Source organism: Gymnoscopelus braueri (assembly GCF_963280865.1).
Source record: "Gymnoscopelus braueri genome assembly, chromosome: 6".
NCBI lineage: Eukaryota > Metazoa > Chordata > Actinopteri > Myctophiformes > Myctophidae > Gymnoscopelus > Gymnoscopelus braueri.
This window is the reverse complement of record NC_137607.1, coordinates 25,978,322-25,995,346: the sequence shown is the minus strand read 5'-3', so window position 1 is coordinate 25,995,346 and position 17,025 is coordinate 25,978,322. Positions and strand designations below refer to the sequence as shown.

Sequence of the window (17,025 nt, the reverse complement as noted above, 5' to 3'; positions counted from 1 at the left end):
CTCTGGTTGTCTGTAATTGTTGTCTGACGGTAACGTTACGACGCAGTCTAAGTTAAACTCCGTGCGAGGGCTACAGATGAAACCACATGGATCCGCGGTTCTTGTATTTTGTACCCTCTCGCTTACGGACTAAGTAAATCGTTTTGAAGAGCTCAGCTAAATCATCTGTGTCCTCCTGTGTTGTTGCTACGCTGTGTGCATTGTGTGCAGTGTCAGTGTCGTGTCGGGGTGTGTGTGTGTGTGGTGTCGGGGTGTGTGAGAGAGAGAGAGAGAGAGAGGTTTCACGTTGGTCGTGGACGCAGCCCCCCCAAATTATACATGCATGATGTGTATTGAAGCACAGCCTATCGGCCTCAGTTGATGCGCGAGACAGGACAAATACACAAACGACTGCCTGGTGTAAAATCCGAGTGAAGGACATCGTCTTTTTTTCCTTCCACTTTGGGTTGCGACCCATAGTTTGAGAATCGCTGCACTAGGCAATTAAGAGCCTAGGTTGTAAACCGTAGGTCTGTGTGGAAGGAAACTTATATTGGGCGAATCGGACACGCACTGATCGAGAATCTGATTTCGGATTCACTCCATGGGCTCCAGAAGGCTAACCCTAACCCAAGGGCAGCTAAGGTTAGGGTTAGCGAAGGTAGGGGGAGGAGGGGAGGGGAGGCGAAGGCATCCCCCCTCCCTCACCCGTCAAAAAAAGAATAAGGCAAATGTCATAGATTCAACATTGAATCAATGTTGGTATTTCAATAATTAAATGGGAGGAGGGGGGAGGGGGAGGAGGGGGTTGCCCCCCCTCCCCCCAACAAGAAAAAAAGAAAAGAAAACGGCAAACTGCATGGATAAAACGTTGAATCAATGTTGTCATTTCAATCATTAAATGGGGGGAGGGGGGGTGTGAGGAGGGGTGTGCCTCCCCCCCTCCCCCCATCAAGAAAAAAGAAAAGAAAAAGGCAAACAGCATAGATTCAATGCTGATTCAATGTTGGCATTTCAATCATTGAATTTGCACCATAGATTCAACGCTGATTCAATGTTGGCATTTCAATCATTGAATTTTGCACTGCAATACAACAGTGATTCAATGTTGAAAAACCATCAGTCTTCAATCGTAACCAAAAATCAACCCTAACGACTATAATTCAACGTTGAATAACCATATTTTGCTATCTGGGTACTGTATTTGCCATAGCAACCAGTCAACCTGTAAACACAAGGTACATCAACAAAACACAGTAAAGTGTTGGTTGACAAGAAAATCCTAATGCTGAAATATCTGAACAGGAGGAGGCTTAACAGCCTCACTGTCTGTATGGCCCTCTTCATTACATAATGTTTATCATTACATGTGGCATAACATTTCACATTTCTGATACAGATGCAGATTTCAGCACAGAAAATGTGAATCATTCAAAGTAATTCCATCTCTCTAGTCTTGATACATACGCTATCCATCTTTCAGTAAATCAGTACATGCCATTTAGTTTTTCAGTGTAGAACTGAATCAAATTGTTGTATTGATACTGCATACATGAGTGAGATGATTACATTCCCTCGTAAGAATCCATCAGTTTGATTATCTTGATGTACACCTGTGTACACAAGGTTTCTTATTATTACCCAAACTGTATTATCAATTCAAAGTATAACTTAGTCAGCGATACAAATAACAATTAAGGCAGAGGGAAAGTAGCATGGGAAATCAGGGTAACATACAGTATCAACCTGAACTGGCCTGCCAGTCATATCTCGCCTGACAGATTATTTTGTAAATAATTTACAATATCTGACTGATAATCCCAAATGAAGTATATTGTATAGATGCTTTAATGTTGAAATTGAGAATCTACCCCCACCTAAAAAAATACTTATAACACTTTTATCAAATTTATATTGAAAGTGAATGACAAGCACACTAGGAAGCAGGGCAGAAGGATGGCACTTTGACAGTGCAACCCTCATACTGCAATTAATAGGTAAATGTGTCTTTGTGGCTTTTCATTCATGAAAGCGGGTAGGATACACAGTTATTTTTCCATTCCTCTTTGAATGCCCTGTTTTCACTGTCAACTGTCCTCTTTAGACTTTGATAGACGTTGATAAAAATGTTGTCATGTGCCTTAAACAATACAGTTTCTCTACATATCCAAGAAGATACCTTAAACAATAAAAGAGTTCGTCTACATCTCTTTTCAAAAAGGAGTATGAATGTCTATCTCCAGATAAAATGTTTTTAATTAGCTAAATAAGTGCCACAATAAAGGTTTACACAACCATTTCCACACACACACACACACACACACACACACACACACACACACACACACACACACACACACACACACACACACACACACACTATGTGTTATGCCGTGGGAATTTTGTGTTCCTTTAGAGATAAATGCATTCTAATTAATCAAAAGTGGCAAAAGCTTTTTTAAACTAAAATAAAGGTTTTTCAAATTGTTAACCAAATTCCTGATTTATAAAGTAAATAAAGCTACATTTAACTAAATGTCTCAGTTGTAAAAGCAAAGATTACTGTACCTTGTTGTACCATCCAGCTGAAGTGAGACAATGAAGGGGGGACGTTTGTCAGGTATGTTTGAGTACTTCCCTCAAACATGCTGCTAAACCTGAACCTAAGTACCATCAAATGAAAACGAGATTTAAACTAGAAAAAGTGCTCCTCGGAGCACAGGTCTCCGCCAGGTCAGGTAGGTTATTGTGGCCTCCTGGTGGCGCTATAATAGGCCAAAGTGAAAAGGGTGCCATTTCTTCTTAGGCCTTGCACGGCAATCGGACACTGCATTCATGATTTGAAGCATTTTGTTCAAAAATGTGTTTTGCTAAATTAGACCTGGTGGTGGCGCTATAACAGGCCAATGTTAAAAGGGTGGCATTTGCTCCTCAACATAGTGTGAATGTGCGTCCAAAGTTTGACCGCAATCGGATGCTGCGTTCATGATTTGCGGCATTTTGTTCAAAACAAGGCACTACTGCAAACTTTAGATGTCAATCTTAGCCAATCAGGATGGAATATGAAAAATCAAACACATCCGTCTTGATCACATGACTGTAGAGATCATGTGTACCGATTTGCGTGACATTTCGATAAAATCGGAAGGAGTAATATAAAAAAATGTGTTTTACATAAGTCGGCCTCCTGGTGGCGCTATAAAAGGCAGATGTGAAAAATGCAGGGCAAAGGTTTTTCCTTGACCTCTAGGGAGTGCGCTTACAAAGTTTTACACAGTTCGGTGCAGTTATAGGTCAAAACACAAATCGGTCTGTTATAGCGCCACCATGAGGCTGATTTGAACATTTTCAAGTGGCATTTCTTCCTCGGCCTAGTGGGAATGTGCGTGTGAAATCTCACGGAAATCGCAAGCTGCGTTCATGATTTGAGGCATTTTGTTGAAAATGGAGCAATCCTGCAAACTTTGGAAGCCAACCTTAGCCAATCAGGATGAAATATGGAAAATTGGACAGATCCGTGTTGATCACATGACTATAGAGATACTGTGTACTGATTTGCGTGATGTTTGGATACAATCTGTAGGAGTACTGTCAAGAAATGTGTTTTGCAAAAAGCGGCCTCCTGGTGAAAAATTTGGGGCAGAGGTTCTGCTCTGGCATCCAGGGAGTGTGTGTGCACAGTTTCGCTGCGATCAAGCCAACGGTGCCGGAGATTAGCTGTACACAAAATGACAGAATGACGGACACACGGACGGACGGACGGACACACACACACGGACGGACGGACAGGGGGCAAAACATACTCTCTCGCCATGCCTTTCGGCCTGGCGGAGACAACTAGAAAAAGTGCTCCACGGAGCACAGGTCTCCGCCAGGTCAGGTAGGTTATTGTGGCCTCCTGGTGGCGCTATAATAGGCCATTGTGAAAAGGGTGCCCGTTTCTTCTTAGGCCTTTCACGACAATCGGACACTGCATTCATGATTTGAGGCATTTTGTTCCAAAAATGTGTTTAGCTAAATTAGACCTGCTGGTGGCGCTTTAACAGGCCAATGGGAAAGGGGTGGCATTTCTTCCTCAGCCTAGTGGGAATGTGCGTGTAAAATTGCATAATGCATAATTTGAGGCATTTAGTTCAAAACGGAGCAATCCTGCAAACTTTGGAAGCCAGCCTTAGCCAATGAGGATGGAATATGGGAAATCGGACACATCCGTGTTGATCACATGACTATAGAGATACTGTATACCGATTTGCATGACCTTTGGATAAAATCTGTAGGAGTAATATAAAGAAATTGGTTTTGCACAAATCGGCCTCCTGGTGGCGCTATAACAGGCCCATGTGAAAAATTTGGGGCAAATGTTCTGAATTGGCATCCAGGGAGTGTGTGTGCACAGTTTCGCAGCGACCGGGCCAACGGTGCCAGAGATTAGCTGGTGACAGACGGACGGACGGACGGACGGACGGACGGACGGACGGACGGACGGACGGACGGACGGACGGACGGACGGACGGACACACGGACAGGGGGTAAAACATACTCTCTCGCCATGCCTTACGGCCTGGCGGAGACAACTAGTTCTTAAATGAGAAAGACACTCATAACCCCACAGGCTTGGGGTCATTTTAACGTCTACTCTGACTTTTGTGATCACATCAGACAGTTTTTAAGTTGCTTGATTCAGTATTTAGATATTTGGTATTAATTTGATCAGACACACCCCCTTCCTATACAAACCCATTTAGGCGGGTGCAGTTATGAAAAAAAAAGCACCTTACCCAAAACAAATTGCAACAAAACGTTTTTCAACAGTTTTTTGTAGTATTAGGTGTCCTTAATAACATACTAAAAGTTTACCAAAGTTTGATCACTGGAAAGGTGTTATTTTCAAGATGGCGTCCAAAATGGCCAACAAATCTTTAAAATAACCTAACTCCTTCATTATTTATCCTAGACAAGTACTTTTTGTGTCTAACCTTATGTTTTGGGGGCATAGAAATCCACAGGACTTGTCCAAATTGCAGAGATACATTTAGATAATTGTGAAATCCAATATTTTGTTTTTGACTCTATTAAAACCCTCTGAAATGTTCACCCGTTTCAACTAGTTATATTTGTTTTATTGGAACAAGGCTCCAAGATATCCTCAAAACACAACAAAACAATAGTCACAATTTTCAGTCATTCAGAAGGTGGCAGAGAAAGAGAATATTGTCAGTTGATATAGTATTGCTTGCAATATTGAAACATTTTGGATAGCTCTGCGGATCAAATGTGAATTAAACTGTCATCTTGTAGACAACATTTTGAAAAACGTTTTTAACACATTAGGAAGGCAATCAGTGTGAGTGTGTTAAGAGGGGTGGCTACGGAGGTTAGTGCAGAGCTGTCAGAACCCATTTCTCTACTGGGTGCCTAGGCAGAGGGGAGTATGAGGGTGGGGTTGTGTGAGGAGGTAAAATGGGGTCTGGTGTAGAGTTTAGTGGGCCTAGGGTTCCCCTCAGGTGGGTACAGGGGAGTATGGGGAGTGGGGGTCACTGGATTGCTCCCTGGGCACTTGGAGCACAGAATAGCAAAGTTATAGGAGCCAAGGAGACCCTGAGCTTCTCCTCTCCCCCATGTCCGAGGTGCAAAACCTTCAACAGTTGGCTCAGACATGTCCCATTAAAGCTATAGTGGGCACTTGGGAGCTCAGGACGAGTGCTCATAGGCAGCTAAAGAGAATGGGGCTTGTCAGCCCCTGATGCACGTTGTGCATCGCGATAGCCAAATTCCAATTTTCAAGTGTCCATCCTCAAGTCCTCCACTCCCGCCTAAGCCCTGCCTCGGAGCGAGGAGGCGAGGAGGCAATGAGCGTCATTTTGAAGTGACAGCAATTATGACGTGTCACACAGTTGGATTGCTGGACTATTCCAGAGCTCGGAGGGTTGTCATGTGGAGGAGGAGAAATTATATGCCACGCATTTCAACAAAGACAGTTCCCCAAACGATACATGAAAGATACACTTGTATCTTGCCAGATTTCACTCCAAGTGGCTTAGGGAGCCTGCGCTCACCTCACGCTGGAGGACAGAGTGAGGAGGAGGCAGAAATGAAGCTTATGCGTTAGGCTGAGAGGAGTATCCCTATGTTGCCTGGCTCACTGGATAGTCCCACTGGTCCCAAGTGGACCTCCATGCTGGCTCCTATGCCCGAGATGGGCACTCGTGAGTGGGCATAGTTAGTGAGGAGGGACCCCCCCCCCATAGTTGTGGTTGTAAGTCCTCCACGTGGTGCATGACTGTGTGTCAGGCAGTCAGGGGTGTCCCTATGTCTGACTGGCTCACAGGAGAGTCGGTGTCTGGTTGGTGGCTGACCATTAATATTCCCAGGGGCCCCCAGTGACTTATCATTATGGCTCAGAGCGTCCTCTCCCCTCAAATCAATTTTTAAAGTTAAAATTATCCAGAAAAAAAGATCAAAGTTCAAGGTTATTGCCAGCAGTACCAATCACAAAATAAAAGACATGTGAAATAAATGTTGCACTAAAACCCCACACAACTACTACAATCTCAGGAATAAGATGTCTGTGACAAGCAAATCTGAACCCTATCCGGCCACACTCCTCTACCACCCCTACCCAAGACAGTAGACACTAAATGTTGTGATAATTCTGTGCTGACTTACAATGTTTACAAATGTCACAGTACCACCCAGTAATAATGAATTTATTCCTTTTTGGTATGAAAATAAATCTCCTGAAAGCTTCAACAGAATGTGAATTACCAATTCACCAATCCTGGGCATTATGTAGAAGAGGGAGAAATGTCAAATTACATTGTTATATATATATATATATATATATATATATATATGTGCTTATAACCATGCTTATAACCAATTCCTTTATAATTGAACTTGTAATCACTTGACTATAATTTATATATGCTAATTCGATTTCAAGATTACCAAAACATGAGGTTAGGCACCAACATTACTTGTCTAGGATGAATAATGAAGGAGTAATGGTCTTTTTAAGGAACTGGCGGCGGCCATCTTGAAAATGTTACCTTTCTAGTGGTCCGATTTTGGTAAACTTTTTATATGTTATTAAGTACACCTAATACTACAATAATCCATTGAAAAACCTTTTGTTGCAATTTGTTTTGGGTCAAACCATAACTGCACCCGCCTAATTGTAACTCATCGAAAACACCCGTCCTTGGTTCTGGTGACTGATATTCTAACATGGTTAAAATGGAGTTTGAAGTCTGATAAAAATGAATATCAAATATCTAAATACTGAATCAAGCACCTTGAAAACTGTCTGGGGTGTTCACAAAAGCCTGAGTAGACGTTAAAATGACCCCAAACACGTTTGAAAGTGAAATATCCCTTTAACCCCTAACTGCTCCCATGGGCGTATTTAGGTGAGGTTTCAAAGAAACTAAAGTCAAAAGGGCTAGTGAAGCTGGAACTCAAACACACTGCAAAACAAGCTTACTACACACTAGGTGGGTTAGGTGCACACTGCACTCCAACCCCATCTGGTTCACACAAGAAATATTAAAAACAAGTTGGGTTATCACAACGAAACAAAATACAAACAGGGGTCTGAAAAAGGGGCAAAAGCAGTAACAGTTAGCCTCCAACATCAGAATACATTAAGATCAGAATACCATATTACCTCAACAGTCAAGGTGTATGTGTAAGGGAGGGGTTACACCTGCCAGGAGTTGACAAGCCTTTGTGTTTACAGGATACATTTGAGTGTATGTATAGTGACATTCCATTCTCCTATGCCTTTCCTTGTTAGTAAAAACGTAACATATGACACCGGTCTAAATACATGCTAACCATGGCTCAGATAATCCAACTATGACAACTTGGGAGTTTCACCCAAATAACTAATAAAAAGGTCTACTGTAACACACTCAGTGACAACAATCAGTCAGCCGACCTTCCACAGACAAGCCAGTGCACACACATACTGTAAGGCCAATGCAAAAAAAAAAGTGAGTGGGCAACAGGTTTCTTTAGGGGAAGAGTGACTGCTTATGCTTACACCTGAGGGAGGGCGTGGACACAGAGCCCTGAATGGAGACAATGGTCTCCCTGTTACATACAGATGTCGAAATTATTTACATGGTAGGCCTACTTAGTAAAGTAGCAGATCAGGAAAGGTTGGTGGTATGTTTCCCATGACTGAGGTCTTCTTGAGACCATTCCAATTTAAAAGACAACATTGATGTAATAATCCAAGCCCTTAATAGAATTTTTTTTTTAATACGGAGATCATGTATTTTTTGGCGCAACAATGTTGTAAAATTAAGAAAATTCAGAGGGCTCTTAAATATTTAATGGACATTGATGACAGATTGAATAGTTTAATAAATATGATTAATTGCAATGTATTGTCATTCCAGAATTACATGAACATAAAAAAATAAATCTTCATCAACAATCTTCCCCACTGCACTCAAAATGATTCAGCCACATAAAGTAATAGTCTGTTCTTTAGCAGTAATGTATGTCTTGTTCATTGATTAATTCACTGAATACATACAATACTGAAGTAATCCAAGCCCTAAACAGAAAAGCTTTAGAAAGATCCTACATGTTTGGTGAACAGGGTTGTAAAGTCAAGAACATTGAGAGGGCTGTCAAATATTCAATGGACATGGATGACAGATTTTAATAAATATGATAAAATAATTTAAAAACGGATACAAAAAGTGTTGCACGCTCTGGCTCCATACCGTATACACATGCACTAGAGATGTGCAACACTTATGTTTTCTTTTTAAGCTTGTCCCCGAAGGTCAGCACCTTATCACAACCTCTGGTGTGCGTTACCGTTCCTGCTATAATAAATATGATTAAACTTACAATAATAATAATACATGAATGAACATACAAATAAAGAAAAACAACAACAAAAACAAAAACAAATCTTCATTCACAATCTGCCTGCTGCACTCAACATGATTCAACCACATACAGTAAGTCTGTTCTTTAGCAGTTTTATCTTTAGTACTTTTTCAGGCATTTGGACAATGCTGCAGTAGCAGCATGTGAATCACTGGCAATTGACCAAATGTATTACATCTTTTATGTTATGTGTCCAAAATCCAAAAATAACAATTAACAGAACTGAACTTAACTAGCAGTAATGCATGCCTTGTACATCATAGATGTATCAAATCCATGCTGTGTAGCTCATACACATGCGTTTGGCTTAATCCATGCCTTGGTGTGTGTCCCCATCTGCTGGCCATCATAACATTGTGTACTTTTATTTGTTCACAACTTCTTCTCATTTACTTAATACCATCCAAAAACCTCAGGAGTCTGAAAAAATAACAACTCCTCATCGTGACAAGAAAAAGGACCTAGCCAGTGGTCTCCTCTTGGTCAGCCGCTGGGGTTGCACCGTCTGCAGTAACCTCCTGACGAGCTTCAGCCTGCCTGTCCTGATCAGAGCCCTGGATAAGTCTGTCACCTCAGCCGTGTGTGCTCGACACAGGCTCCTCAACTCGGCCTGCACCAAGTCCTCGGGGTACCTCTCCTCCGCCTTCTGCACCCACACCTCCAGCTGGGTGACCGCAGGGCCCGTGTCGGACACTCCTTGGGTGAACAGAGCCAGCAGAGCCTCCAGGAGGCAGCGTAAGGCCGTGGTGTCTGTGCTCCCGGGCCTCTCCAGCTCCAGGGCCCGTTTGAAGCAGTCCGCCGCGTTCTGCTCCTCGCCCTTCAGCAGGAGGCAGCGGCCCCTCAGTAGGTGGAGGTCCGGCAGGCTGTCGCCCATTTCACACTGCCGGGCTTGTGACAGACTCACCAGAGCATTGTTCAACGCGGTCTCGTCCACCACGAGGCTCTCCTGGAGGGCATCCACACCCATGTAGTAATACACCTAAATGAAACGACACATTATAGAAGTCTACGTTTGCCAGGGAGACAAGATGCATTCATATGTGGGCCGTTTAATCAAATCAATCACACCCAGGGAAATGCCTTGGCCAATAACAATAAATGTACTTAAAGGAGTAGTTCACCCAAAAAATGACGTATTTTCTATCAATTACACACCCCACGAAGCCTTGAATGGTTTTGTTTTTGTCACTTTCCTGATAGAGACAATAATTTGATGACCGGCTGCGCTTCTGGTAGGAGACTCAAAAGAGACTCTTTGAGTCTCCTACCGGAAGCGCAGCCAGTCATCAAATTAGTGGCCTAGGAAATAAATGTTTTGAAATATTTGTTTTGGGTGAACTGCTCCTTTAAGTAACTCTTCACAAACTGCTCACCTATGAAGGTCACAGTATTTTGTACAGGGGTTAACAATGTAAAATGCACACCCATGGGGAATCATCTTGTTACAACATAAGCAACCACTTTGTCAGGCCAGTTACAGTATCCACCCCGACATTTAGTGAAGCAACAAGGGAGCTGTGTAGGACAACTAGTAATCAAACTATACCAAACAGAATGACTTTTTACTGAAGCCTCTTATCGCTGACTGTAAATTGAATCAAAAAGACCTCCTCTTGCTATGAAAAAATAAGTCTTGGCTTGGGATCAACTCAGTTGGAACCAAAAATAACCATAAAGCCTTGCCAGAGTTGTTGTTTTACAGTACCTGTGCTATTTCCAGGTGAGTACGCAGACAAGGACGTACGGTCAGGACCTTGTCTAGGTCTTTTCTGGCCTCAGTCAGCTTTTGTCTGTCTGGCATCCCACCGTTACCCTGCTTTGCTCGTTGCAGGTCCCTCACATAGGCGGTCATATTGATCTAAATGGTGTGAATTTACAAATGAGGCAATTATCCGAAATACATTAGATGACTTCATGAAATGTATACCTTAATTGATTTAAGGTTAAACATGTTTCTAATAGCATAATACTATCCTATGGTAAATATTCCACTCACCGCTACAGTATTAACATTGATAAAAGTAACTTATCGTCATTGTTGTCAGGAGGTATTAAAACATTCAACAGAAGTCAGCAAGTACTACTTATGTTTGATTTCTATTTGGTTTCAATTTAGTTTTGAATATACCTGAACAAAATGTTTTAAACAGCCTTAATAAACTCATCATAACTGCATAACTGTAGTCCTGGGTTTCCAGAAGCCGGTGGCATCACAGTTTAATGTTCTGGTTCATTTATCCATAGCTTTGTTTGATTGGCTCGACAGCAGTTTTGAAACACACAGTTTCCTACAGTTACACAGACTAGTTATGCACAGAGCCTATTGCTTTCCTATAGCACATTGGTTCTCAAAGTGGGGTCCGGGGACCAAATACATATAATTTGGGGGTCCTTGACTTGAAAAAGTTTGAGAACCACTGCTGTAGCATACTGTCTTTATCCAACACAACAGAAATAACTTCCCAAACAAAATGGATTTCAATTAGTGATGGACTCAGATCTGCTTAGATGTGGGTTCAAGAGGTGCTTTATTCTTCATTACCTTGGCCCGTGTGCAGTAGGCCTGCCAGTTTAACTCTGGATCAGGCAGCACATTGAGAGCCATGTTGCAGATCCCTGTGGCCATCTCATGTTTTCCCAGGACAAAGAACACCTTGGCCAGAAGGTTGAGGATGAAAGCATCATCACTGGCCAACTTTATAGCCTGTTGAAACATAGAGGTATACAGTGTGTTAAAAATATTTAACTATATAGCTATCATCACTGTTTGGCAGAAACCTTGTAGCTCCATATATAATCTTTTTACGTTTTCATAAATTCAAGCCCTATTTTATATTTGATCATATAACAGTGTTGACAAAATTAATGAAAATAGCTGGTGCATCGTGAGCTTGTAGATCTGCTGTTTTGGAAAAATCTTTGAAAATTGTCGCTTATAATGACATGCCCAAAATTGGGACACTAGGTTGAAAGTGGTTAAGTAAATAACTACATTGGAACAAAGTTTTTTTTTTTCATTTTCTGAAAAGTAACGGTTTTCGACATACAAAATGTCAAATGAAATACACCTGGGGGGGGTGCAGCCTGCTTGCACAACTGATTTAATCTTCCATGAGGAATCCAATACATCTTCTTGTCTCTTCATTCCTGGGTTATGGTTATGACATTTTGACCTTGATTGTGACCATGACCTTTGACCTTTTAAACCCTGAAGTTAACCATCTTGTTTCGGGCAGCCTTCTGACAATTCAATCAGCTGTTCTCTAGTTATTTTGTTCACAGACACACAGATACACAGACAGGGTTATTACAGCAGCCTGCCATGCATTGCTGCAGGTATAGGGAATGAATCAGATAACCTTACAGGGGCAAGTTGGGGGCAAGTTGGCATCAGCCCTGAATCCCAGTCAGAACACATCAGACTGTTCATACACAGATTACTTTGCAAAAGTAAATAAGGGAATGCATAGAATAGTATGATTCATCATCTCGGGCCTCGGTTTGAGGCATACATTTCCAGTAATTCTGTTAGTTTGTTTGTTTTTAAGGCCTCTCTGCTCTCGGCACAGGAAGAGGAGGTGGACAATGCAGGGCAATAGCTACAAGCCAGAGCCAAAGCCAGTGTACCACACCTACAGTAACAGGACACCGGTGAAAAATTCAATGGTTTTGATAATTACTCCTGAATTCCCTGGGTTTACGTAATAGTTGGATAAAGAACTAAATGTGACTTCACTTACAGTTCCATAGCAGGACAGGGGATCAGAGCCTGAGAATCCACAGTCATGCACGGACATGGGCACGGGTGAAAACTCCTCTTTTCTCTCCAACAGGATGCCAATGTAACACCAGGCTAGAGCTGGGTGTGAGGCAGAGGTAAGATTAGAACGGGACCCTACCCAAGGACCACTTTCATATAGTAAATATTTTCACTCACACACGTCATGATCCAGAGCATACCTTTGTGCTGCGTTTTCTCTGACTTCAGTGTTTCAGTGAGAAGCTTCAGACCCTTATTGTAGTGAGAGGGTCTAGAGTAGTCAGAGTCTACCTCTGTCTTTACTATGTCATCCAGTCTACAGGGGAAAAAAGAATCCAGGAATGTTAACCAGCCAGGAAACAATTACAATCACCAAATGTCATCTTAATAACAGTAGCATTTTAGGTCAAAGTTGTTGGATGTCAGTTGTGTGCAGTACCTTATATAGATTGTTGCCATTTTAAAATACCAGCTTCTCCTTTCCTCATTTGGTATCTGAAAAACAGCCTCTGTATAATGAATCATCTTACATACTAGCTATAGAATGATGTTATTGTGTAACTGTTTGGTTGTCTCCATAAGATTTTCATTATGAAGGCCAGTATCCATAACATATTAGAAAATAAAAGTGCTGATGTGCATTATAGGGCATAGAAGTGGTGGCCATTTTGTGGTACCACAGATAGAAAACCCATACATTTTTCCCATAGAGATTTCCAAAAATATTTATATACATTATTTTAAGCCTGGAACCAAGCCATCCAGGCTCCTGGTGAATCATGACCATAAAACATTTGATTCAAAGAATATTTGAATACTGATAATATTATACTATTATAATACTATATTTAATAAATAACCTTTTCTTTGCGGTTTACAAATAGTTTTTGACACATAATCAAATGTTTTATGGTCATGATTCACCAGGAGCCTGGATGGCTTGGTTCCAGGCTTAAAATAATTTATATAAATATTTTCGGAAATCTCTATGGGAAATATGTATGGGTTTTCTATCTGTGGCCCCACAAAATTGCCACCACTGCTATGCTCTAAGCCATATGGTGAAACTCTGGGTCATAACCTAGCCAGTGTTTATACAATACATGTAGATCAGCACACCATTTTACATTTATAGCATACATATTACGTGAAAAAAAGAAACATGTAAAGGAACTGACTTACTGATACAGTAAGTGCCAAGAACAATATTAGCACAATATTAGCACAATAGGGCCAGTTCTATTCGTAAGCCTGCAAATAGAACGGCTCCTTTGTGCTATTCACGGCGATCCAACACAGTCGTTCGATAAATTAGCCTTAGTATAAATTGGGCTTCATGAGCACACTCCCATCTCACCAACTGTCCACCATAGTCCAGGGCTCTGTTGTACAGTGTTAGTGCAGCGGTCAGTCTCTCCCTCAGGTCCTCGTCTCTGTCCAGTTCTACGTCGTAGGGATGAGCGTAGGCCTGTTCAGCCAGGCACCGGGCAGCAAGGAGCCTCGACTCTGCCTTAAAGTCCTGCCCTGCGTCCAGGCCCATGAGCTCGGACACCTTGTCCACACATTCCCCTGCGTCCAGCTCTCTTCCCAGCTTGTCATAGACCTGGCCCAGGTTAGCCCAGGCGTTCAGATTCCCTGGGTCCTCTTTACAGATGCTTCTGAAAAGCCAAGATATACAGGACTGTCAACTTTCACAAGGAAGTAAGATGTGTTGTGCATTTGGAGGCTATATAAGGTGGTTTGGGGGGCTTTCATTTCACTACAGAAGTATTAACAAATGATTGTAAAAAATAAATGTTTGAAACAAATGTCATGGTATTTTTTTTTCTTGAAAATGTACTTTTAATTGTGATACCGATAAATAAGAACTTATACAATGTTAGTTCCTCTGATCCAAGCCACATCACAATCGATTGATTGGTCATTAAAATAAACATGCCCTGAAAATGCATGTGGCCCACCCAGTGGTCAGATGGGTGGGCTGTGAACAACATTCAAGACTTTCAAGTGGGCCCATAAAAGGTTGAGAACCACTGGTATATATCCTATATCATTTATAAGAGTGAATTAGTTTGTTTTGAATAGATGTGTTGTGTATATCAGGCATGAACTCAACAGTAGCCTATTGGGAACTTGTTGGAAGCACAGAAGTTCTGTGCTCGATTTGGTGATGAATTAATTTGACTTCTTATTCATTACCAAAGACTGGGAAAATGTGACAACACCTTTTGAAGTCTTGTCATTGTAAGTAATGATAACATTCGATGAGTACAAAGGACCCCAATGGAAACAAGCCATAGGCTTTCTTGGGTTTAAAATCCTCTTAGCAGACCTTGTATTGAACTGTACTTTCCTGTGCTTTCTTGGAAACTGCTAATAAAGTATTCAATCAATCAAACAAACGTCTCAGTTCACTTTGTGAGGCTTCTACTGTACATGGTGGAGTGGAGTGTACACCAAATGCCACAGTCTGAATTCAAAGTATTTACCAATCAGTTAATCATGTTCTGACAGTACAGGAAGTGATAGATCAAATCCCTCTTGGTTAAAACTGCCAGGAATAGCATGTTAGATTAGCATAGCTCATCATCGTCCAGCATTACTGAATATAAATAGGCAATGTTTTTGAAACATCAGACAGGCATGTTTTTTGTACTATCACAGGTACCCATTGTGCTCGTAACGTTTGACGCGTGTCACCCTTCCTGTAACTCTCAACTGAGTACTGTCGAGATACAGTGGTTCGCAAAGTGGGGTCCAGGGACCCAGCCCAGGCTATTTTAGGGGTCCTTGAGGTAGGTCCCAGGGTGTCCCCAGCTAAATATTGGTAACTCTCTGAGTGTACAAATGGAACCAAATGGTGTACGTAAGGGTCTCAGTGTTATGGGTGTCTGTGCCCTAATTCATACTAAACTAGGGGGTCCTTGAAATGGAAAGGTTTGAGAACCACTGGTCTAGAAGCATAGAAATACGTAAAAATGTAATTAACATCCCTGTTAACCCATTAAAACCGGGAAAGCATCTGTGCCATTTTAGATTTTTGCGTTGGCTGGTGAAAAATATCAGATATACAAGCTCGCAGCGTGGCACCAAGTGAGCTCGTACATCTCAAATTTTTGAACATTTTTGAACAATCTTGAAAGTGCGAGAACTACTGAAGAATCGGCCTCAGGTCTTATGGGTTAAAATGATCACTCTGCGTGCCCTACTACACAGCACAATCCTCTGTGTTATGTCATCCATTTGTAACTCAAAAGAGCTACATTTGTACACTCTCTCAGAGTTTAAACGTATGATGTAGATGGTCACCTGAATGTTTCCTCGGCGGTGTCCAGCTGGTCCAGGTGGAAGGCCAGAAGCCCCAGCAGATTGCGGACGGCGTACTGCAGGAAGCCGGCCTCGGCTTCCAGCTCCACCCGTAGGCTCTCCTGCTTCAGGTGGGTGTCCCGACGCCGCAGCTCGCTCGGGCCCACGGGGTCACAGTTGAGGTTCAGGTCCAGGTGGAAGTGACCCGGGATGTACTCCAAGTCGTCTATGAGAGACTCGATGTCCTCTGTGCTGTCTCCCTCCATGGTGTCAGCCTGGTTCCTTTGGAAGAAAATGAAAGAAAACAAATCAAAGATACCGCAAAATGTTGGCTTATCCGGTCAACGTTTTGGATCAAAAAGACCTAGGGATCGAGAGATCAAAGCAGGGACATACCTACACACATCCACCAGCTCTTGTTCAGTCCAGTGTCGGCGGTACTGAGCTGGCGAGGAGTGACTGACTCGGCTTGTTGTCATCCTGGAGCATACAGGTAAAACTGGTTCAGCATGGCAGCGGCTGGGAGTGGAATACTGTGACTGTCTTCAGTCCCAATCTCTCCTCAAGTGTTTCCCAAACACTGGGTCGAGACCCATTTGTGGGTCGCGGACCCATGTTTATGGGTTCTCCTACAAGAAAAAATATATATATAATTTTAAAAACGGATATTCAGAAATTGTAAAAACAAAGTCAAACATTTTTCAAAAGAATTTCAGAAATGTAAAAAGAAAACTTTGAAGAAATTGTTAAAATAGCAGATCCACCGTATAAGCTCACAAAGCGTCGCATGGCAACGCGTTGTGAGCTTGTTGATCGGCTAATTGTGCTTAAAGTGTGTCTCTGCACATCTGTATCATTGTATTGAAATGTGTATTGTAGAAAACCACAAGAGATCTGTGTGCTGCTCATTTTGAATATCCGCCTTGTGTGACTTACTTGTCTTTTGGCAAACAGAAGTGCAAGCAGTGGCCAACATCCTTTTTTCATAAGATGACAATATAATGACTTGACTACCCCCACCCACCCAAACCCCACCCAACCAAAACCCACCCAACCACCCACCCACCGCC

General features: G+C 42.1%; 1 protein-coding gene across 2 annotated transcripts; it reads right to left on the bottom strand.

Annotated features, from left to right (window-relative positions):
• Positions 1–8,329: 8,329 nt before the first annotated feature.
• Positions 8,330–16,411, bottom strand: ttc22 (tetratricopeptide repeat domain 22). Of its 2 annotated transcripts, none has more exons than XM_080430065.1 (9): positions 16,356–16,411; positions 15,959–16,237; positions 14,007–14,307; positions 13,089–13,144; positions 12,850–12,965; positions 12,630–12,748; positions 11,432–11,593; positions 10,595–10,747; positions 8,330–9,868 (listed from the first exon to the last, which is right to left on the bottom strand). In XM_080430065.1, exons 2-9 carry the CDS (start codon positions 16,219–16,221, stop codon positions 9,329–9,331), a joined length of 1,710 nt encoding a protein of 569 aa, XP_080286191.1. In that variant the 5' UTR covers positions 16,222–16,237; positions 16,356–16,411; the 3' UTR covers positions 8,330–9,328. The 2 variants fall into 2 exon arrangements, with proteins under 2 accessions (XP_080286191.1, XP_080286190.1); XM_080430064.1 differs by having other exon boundaries at positions 16,352–16,389.
• Positions 16,412–17,025: the final 614 nt, after the last annotated feature.